This window comes from Lutra lutra, chromosome 8 (genome assembly GCF_902655055.1).
Source record: "Lutra lutra chromosome 8, mLutLut1.2, whole genome shotgun sequence".
NCBI lineage: Eukaryota > Metazoa > Chordata > Mammalia > Carnivora > Mustelidae > Lutra > Lutra lutra.
The window spans coordinates 44,850,067-44,857,847 of NC_062285.1; the positions used below are offsets into that span (position 1 = coordinate 44,850,067).

General features: G+C 42.8%; 1 protein-coding gene across 1 annotated transcript; it reads left to right on the top strand.

Annotated features, from left to right (window-relative positions):
- The first annotated feature begins 224 nt into the window (after positions 1–224).
- AVPR1A (arginine vasopressin receptor 1A) lies at positions 225–6,527 on the top strand. Its single transcript, XM_047743115.1, has 2 exons — positions 225–1,544; positions 4,817–6,527. The coding sequence occupies exons 1-2, from the start codon at positions 575–577 to the stop codon at positions 5,101–5,103; spliced, it is 1,257 nt and encodes a 418-aa protein (XP_047599071.1). The 5' UTR covers positions 225–574; the 3' UTR covers positions 5,104–6,527.
- The last annotated feature ends 1,254 nt before the right edge of the window (positions 6,528–7,781 follow it).

Here is a 7,781-nt window from a genome sequence, read left to right on the forward strand (position 1 = left end):
TTAAGGGGGGCTTGAAAAAATAGTGGCAAGCCCAGAAAAGGCACGGCACGTCCAGTTCTCCAAGTTTTTGTAAAAGAAGAGCGGGAAAGCGCCACCACCCCGACTCTTAAGCAGAGGAATCGGCGAGTCTCCCAGCCCCACCCCCGCAGCAGTGATGCAAAGAGGACAAATCACCGACGTAGACCGGAGGGAAAAAAAAAGAAGAAAGAAACCCCCGGGAGTGGGGAGGGGAGAGGGAAGAGAACAGGCGCGGAGCAGTCTCCAATCACTGGCCCGAGAGGGAGCGCCTTTTGGGGAAACGAACCCCGCATAAATAATTGAGTTTGGAGCCCAATGCTTTCAGAGGCTCGAAGTGCACCCCCTCAGCGCCTTCCGAGTTGAGGAAAAACGGCAGAGGAAGGGGCCGGCGACGACGGGACCGAGAGCAGCTCAGCGGGCGGTGGGACTCTGTGCCCGCAGAAGTTCGCAAGAGGGACAGCAGAGCCCAGCGAGCCCCGAGGGCAAGGAGCCCTCTCCAGCGGAGGCGGAAAGACAGCTGGCTCTGAGGAGGCCGAGGAGGCGCCGCAAGGGCAGCATGCGTGTCTCCGGAGGTCCCGCCGCGGTGTCCGCGGACAACTCCAGCGAGTGGTGGCCTCTGTCCGCGGGTGGTGTCAACCGTAGCGGAGAAGCGGAGGCGCCCGGGGGAGGCCGCAGCCCTCCGGGGGACGTGCGCGACGAGGAGCTGGCCAAGGCGGAGATCGCAGTGCTGGCTGTGACTTTCGTGGTGGCGGTGCTGGGTAACAGCAGTGTGTTGGTCGCGCTGCACCGCACGCCCCGCAAGACGTCCCGAATGCACCTCTTCATCCGTCACCTCAGTCTAGCCGACCTAGCCGTCGCTTTCTTCCAGGTGCTGCCGCAGATGTGCTGGGATATCACCTACCGCTTCCGCGGACCAGACGTCCTGTGCCGCGTGGTGAAGCATCTGCAGGTGTTCGGCATGTTCGTATCGCCCTACATGCTGGTGGTCATGACCGCCGACCGCTACATCGCTGTGTGCCACCCGCTGAAAACGCTGCAACAGCCAACGCGCCGCTCGCGCCTCATGATCGCCGCTGCCTGGGTGCTGAGCTTCGTGCTTAGCACGCCACAGTACTTCGTCTTCTCCATGGTCGAGGTGGACAACGTCACCAAGGCCATTGACTGCTGGGCCACCTTCATCCAGCCCTGGGGTCCCCGCGCCTATGTGACTTGGATGACAGGTGGCATCTTCGTGGCGCCCGTGGTCATCCTGGGCACCTGCTATGGCTTCATCTGCTACCACATCTGGCGCAATGTCCGCGGAAAGACGGCTTTGCACCGGGGAAAGGGCGCTGAGGGCGCCAGTGGCGCCCTCCGTAAGGGGTTCCTGCTCGCGCCCTGTATCAGCAGCGTGAAAACCATTTCCCGCGCGAAGATCCGCACCGTGAAGATGACTTTTGTGATCGTGACAGTTTACATCGTTTGCTGGGCGCCCTTCTTCATCCTCCAGATGTGGTCTGTCTGGGATGACAAACTTGTCTGGGTCGGTAGGTGTCGGGAAAAAGGAGGAAAGCGCAGGAAGGCGGCTTGTGTGTGGGCGGGGGCAGATGTTCTCTTCATAATAGCCACTGGGGCAGTAGTTCTTTAACTTCTGTGTGCCTAAGGATGGCGCCTTGGGTGAAATTATCAGAAAGGCAGTTTCTGGGGGTCTCCGCCCAGGACATTTTGATTCAGTAGATCTAGAATGAGGCCCAGGACTCTTCGTTTGTAGCTTGCAATGGAGCCTAAGACAAATCCAGAAACTGCGCCCTAGAGTCAGCCACACAACCACAAAATGGAAAAATTACTTTTTGCCAGATCACTAACCAATGCACAACACCCTGCTTTCGAGTCCATTGGACTCAGAGAAATATTTCTACTGTAACAACTGCTTTTTGCTAGTTTGTAAAATGTTATCATAATTAATACAACAATTTTGTAGAAATGCCCCAAGAGCAAGGATAAACTGACATAGTTTACTAAAGAAAGATTAAGAAGTCAATAATTCTAATTTAGCATTGAGTTAGTGTTCCATTTCTTATCATCTTAATTTTTTTCTAACAATTACTGTAACACTTTTTTTCTGGTATTTTATTTTATTTATTTTTTTAAAAGATTTTATTTTTTTTGACAGACTGAGATCACAAGTAGGCAGGGAGGGGAGCAGACTCCCTGCTGAGCAGAGAGCCCCACGTGGGGCTCTATCCCAGGACCCTGGGATCATGACCTGAGCCAAAGGCAGAGGCTTTAACCCACTGATGCTACTATTCTGGTATTTTAAAGCAGGTGCCCCTTTTCTGGTATTTTAAAGCAAGATTAATGATGAGCTCTAAATTTGTTTTTTGTGGGTTTTTTGTTTTTGTTTTTTTTTAAATTTCTTTAAATTTCTAATTTTTTCTTAACATAGAGTGTATTATTAGCCCCAGGGGTACAGGTCTGTGAATCGCCAGGTTTACACACTTCACAGCACTCACCATAGCACATACCTTCCCCGATGTCCATAACCCAACCACCCTCTCCCTACCCGCCCCCCAACCCTCAGTTTGTTTTGTGAGATTAAGAGTCCCTTATGGTTTGTCTTCCTTCTGATCCCATTTTGAGCTCTAAATTTGTTAAACTGATGAATTTGTCTTTCCCCACTAACGTAACCACACAGCTTCAGCCTCTGCACACAACTCTTGCAGTAGTTTACAGAAAATGTTCTCTACATCCACTAGCTTGAGTTTAACTCCTCCACAATCTGAAAAAAAACTAACTACACAAGAACCGCCCCCCCCCAAATTATTTAATATTGGGTCTTGAAAAAAGTATTTCCTTTTAGTAAGAAAAAAAACTTTTTCAAGCAAAATATATTACAAGAATGTTATCAGTAGCAGCTGTAGTTGGGAAATAGGTGATCTGGAAAGAACTCTCTCCTTTTGTCATTTGAGATTGCAATAGGGACTATATGTGATATACTGTGGAGGTTATGTGTGCAAATAAAACATTTGGGAGTAAATTTAATTCAAACAAATAAAATACTTGCATAGCTATAATATTATTGATAAATAAAACAGCATAAATGATTTTTTTTGGTTTACCATTTCCTGTCTTGCTTGATCTCAGCAGTCCCTTAATTGCCAGTCAAATAAAAATCTCAATCTAGTTATTTCTTTATCAGAATTTAGACATGATTTCTAAAAAATTCACTACTTGTACATAGGTTTGCTGATGATTTTCATTCTTTCTGAGTACAGTCTTTGCCATGGATCATGATCACCTTTTTTTTTTTTAATTTTTGTTTTTTTATTTTTTTCAGCATAACAGTATTCATTATTTTTGCACCACACCCAGTGCTCCATGCAATCCGTGCCCTCTACAATACCCACCACCTGGTGCCCCCAACCTCCCACCCCCCACCCCTTCAAAATTCTCAGATCGTTTTTCAGAGTCCATAGTCTCTCATGGTTCACCTCCCCTTCCAATTTCCCTCAACTCCCTTCTCCTCTCCATCTCCCCTTGTCCTCCATGCTATTTGTTATGATCCACAAATAAGTGAAACCATATCATGATCACCTTTAATAGTAGCATCTTAGCCCAAAGTATGATTAAATAATCTGCAATTTATTCCAGCATAGCAAGAGTGAGAAGACCCAAGTTTATATTTAATAATCAAGAAAAAGTACCTGCTAATTATTCTTATCTTTAGAAAAGGTATGTTATCAGTGTCACGGTTCTGTGAAAGGTTATAGTATTTATGTAGTTTACAAATACAAATAGCATAACATATTTCAAAACTCATTGGAATATCCTAATTCAGTTGTTTTTAATATAATTTAGTTGTCCAAACCATAAAGATGATTTTCTTTTAAAATCAAAAGACACCATAGAAAGTTAACCAAAAAGAAAAAAAAAATTACCCAACTCCACAAACAACTTAATAATGCTTCCTTCATGGACCTATTACTACCATCCCCTTATGTATACTTTCTTATTACAGAATATGTTTGCTATTAAAAAATTTAAAACTACTAAAGGTGGTCCATAATGTCATACTTTTGTCTTAGCTGTTAGGTTGAATACAGTTTTGTATATGTGCTTGTAGACTTTTGAATTTCATTGAAATTGCAGCCATTCTGTAAGCGCTGTGTCCATTAGCACATACTAGTGCTAGGATAAAGAATACAAACATCTCTTAAATAAATTAAGTGATGAATCACTACGTTCTAATCCTGAAACCCATATTACACTATATATCAACCACCTAGAATTTAAATAAAAATTCGGGAAAAAAAAGAAAAAAATAATAAATTATTTAATATTCTTAGCTTTTTTATTTTTATTTTTTTTAAAGATTTTATTTATTTATTTGACAGAGAGAAATCACAAGTAGGCAGAGAGGCAGGCAGAGAGAGAGCAGGAAGCAGGCTCCCTGCTGAGCAGAAAGCCCGATGTGGGGCTCGAACCCAGGACTTGGGATCATGACCTGAGCCGAAGGCAGCGGCTTAACCCACTGAGCCACCCAGGCGCCCCAATATTCTTAGCTTCTTGAAGGTCCCATTCATTCTACTGAAATATTTGTAAGTGGTTTAAGATGCTTGAATTAATCTCAGTGCATCTTGCTTATGACAATATTTTGTAGCCAAGCAATTTCCATACACGGATTGATAAACAATATACTTCCTTTTCTATATTAACCCATAACTTTTTTGCCACTTTTAAGAGTCCATAAATGAGTTTATCCAGTGTACAGTAACTTGCATGTGAGTGTTTAAATCATTTCCCGTTGTTTTTCATACAGAATCGGAAAACCCAGCCGTCACCATCACGGCGTTACTAGCTTCTCTGAATAGTTGCTGCAATCCTTGGATCTACATGTTTTTCAGTGGCCATCTCCTGCAAGACTGCATCCAGAGTTTCCCATGCTGCCAAAGTATGAAGCAAACATTGAACAAAGAAGATTCTGACAGTGTGAGCAGAAGACAGACTTCTTACACGAACAACCGAAGCCCAACCAACAGTATGGTTACATGGAAGGACTCGCCCAAGTTTTCCAAGTCCGTCAAGTTCATTCCTGTTTCCACCTGAGCCCACGTTCATGCAGCCTGACTCTTATAATAGACTTTTGGGTCCACTGGCTAAATCCAGCTAGAAATCAGGAGAACAAGTGAACTTATAAGCGATAAGCATAAATTGATTTGTTGAGGACAAGACTGTGTTTCTAGTTGCATTTTCACATTGCTATGAACAAAAGTTTTGAATTGTTTTATAGAGGATGTTCATTAAAAAGAAAAAAAAACCCCATGCTACACTAAAATTTGCAGGCTTAATTCCCAGAATAAGAAGAGAAGTTATATTTCTAAAGGAAAAATCGTAACCACTCTGGTTTACATTCTGTTGTTGGTTTCCTTTCTTTTCTTTATGTAGGGACGTTGTTTCTGAACAAAGTGAACTCATCATCAGTCTTACAAAATGAAAGTTATATAAAATGAAAGGAATTAGAAGAAACTTCAGAGAAATTGTTTCCATCTAATAAAACTCAGTTTCTGAATGTGAAAATGCAGCCTCCCACGGTGCCCGGAGAAGGGAAGGTGCCTTGGAAAAGGCATGAGGGTTTGGGGCATATGGAGCTGTGGATGCCTGGTTCACAGCAGAAAGTTAAATGCTGTAAATCACCTATATTTCAAAATGGTAACTTTTGAACTGGCAGTTCCTTCCTTGTTTTAGGCTCCTCCTGTTTTACCGGTTGCAGAAAGCACAATTATTAAGATGCTGAAGGTTAGAGAAAATACTGTCAAATGGCCAGGAAAATCTTTTTTCTCCCACTAGTCAGATTTGTATAAGAAATACCTGATTTTGTTAGAAGAGTAAAAATGGATTATCCAAGGTACTATGTAGGCTTTTTCTAGAACATTGTAGATCTGTCTCGACCAGTGTTATAAGGTATCCTGTGTTACACTGGTTCATGTGTGGGGTGTCCAGATTATTACTTCATGTTTGGGGTGTTCAGATTTGTAAATAAGAGAATCTTCTAAAGAGTGACTCAGGATTGGGGCACCTGGGTAGCTCAGTTGGTTAAGCGTCTGACTCTAGGCTTCTGCTGGGATCATGATCTTGGGGGTCCTGAGAGTGAGCCCTGCGTGGGGCTCCACACCCAATGCAGAGTATGCTTGTCCCTCTCCCTCTACTACTCCCCTATCCGCGCTCTTTTTTAAGAAGAGAAAGAGAGAGTGACAGGATATAGAAAGTACCCTCATGCTTAATTAAAAATAATTTGGTCGTTCCTTCTAATCTCTCACCCATCTAACAGTTATATAGCAGAGGAGAAGCATGGTTGGGTGGATGGGGGTGGGAGACTTGGGGGGAAAAACTTTTCTGTGCCTGGTTTCCTTTGTTATGAAATGCATGACTTTGGCAAATTACTTAAAGACACATAAAGCCTTCATTTCCTTGGCTGTGCAGTGAGGTTGATAACACCTTACAGGGTTGTTGTAAGAACCAAATGAAATCAAGGGCGTGAAAAGATCTTCACAAATGAGTGCTCTTTGAATGCACCAGCTGCTTTTATCCTCGTCATAGGGTCTTCAGAATCACACAGCGTTTTCCTGTTTACTTTCCATTAACCAGAATTTGTTGGTTTCATGTCTGGGATATAAAATCCTAAAATTTAAATATAGCTCTGCTGATTCATTGGAAAACATTGCCAGTGGCCACAAAGCCTGGCTTCTGCCTAACCAAAGTTTTCTGATTTAAAGATAGAACTTGCTTTCCTTTAAATACAGGTAAATCAGAGCCAGCCGAGAGCATCAGTTTCTTTTATTTCTAAAAAGAGATAAATTGCCGCCCCACTTGACTATTCTGACTGAATGTCTTGTTAATGGAACCCAGTGGTTTTTTCCCTGAGCTTTTTATCTCTGGCTCCTTCTCCTTCTTAGAGATCATGCAGTGATTTGAGAATACATCATAAATGTTTTGCATCCCTTAGAGGAAGCAAGAGTTATTTTTTTTTTTGGAAGCAATAGTTATTTTAACAGCATTATTGTGGATTTTTTTTTTTAACTTTGTAAATAAGAACCTGAGGACTGGATGGCACTGTGAGAACCTGGAAACTTTGATGTCACTCCTCCGCTCTTTTGGCTTTCTAAATTTCTCAGGCTCACTACTCCCTGGATGGTCATGCCTAAAAAAGTTCACAAATGTTTTATAGAAATTAAGCCCGTAGGTTTTAGAATTCTGCTTTTTAAAAATAGCAAATATGTCTCTTAAAAGGCACCATATGGCAAAATATGAGCCACCGATTAAATGAATTGGTTCTTCATTATTTGGGTCATAGCAGCATCTCAGTAATCTTGCCCTGTGCGACTCTGTCAACCCTTGTGACTTCTCTTCAGTTCAGAACTAAAGCCCTTTTGGTTGGCACAAAGACGAGCCCATTCAGTTCCGAAATAATAACCTCATGGGTTTTTATTTTTTTACAGATTGTTTCCAAATGTTGACGCATAACTCCAGGTAGAACAATTCCGTTTGAATCTTATTTCTAGGACCCTCTCTCAAATAAAGTGTGTATCGACCTACCCAGCTGTGTTCCTTCCTTTTAAATGCACCGGAAGACAAGATAACACTAAAGAGTAGGGGGAAACACCAGAAGATCCAAGTGCTGGTTCTATACGAGGCAAGGAGACAGTTTTATTCTCTGTGATTTAGGCTGAGAAGATTAACTTAGCTCATTGCTAAATGTCCCAGATGTTATGTACCTGGAAATGGCA

Bases quoted from the DNA above. Each gene is read 5' to 3' on its own strand.
- AVPR1A (XM_047743115.1), top strand. From the start codon at position 575: ATGCGTGTCTCCGGAGGTCCCGCCGCGGTGTCCGCGGACAACTCCAGC. The intron at 1,545-4,816 runs GTAGGTGTCGGG...TTTTTCATACAG, and splicing joins TGACAAACTTGTCTGGGTCG to AATCGGAAAACCCAGCCGTC.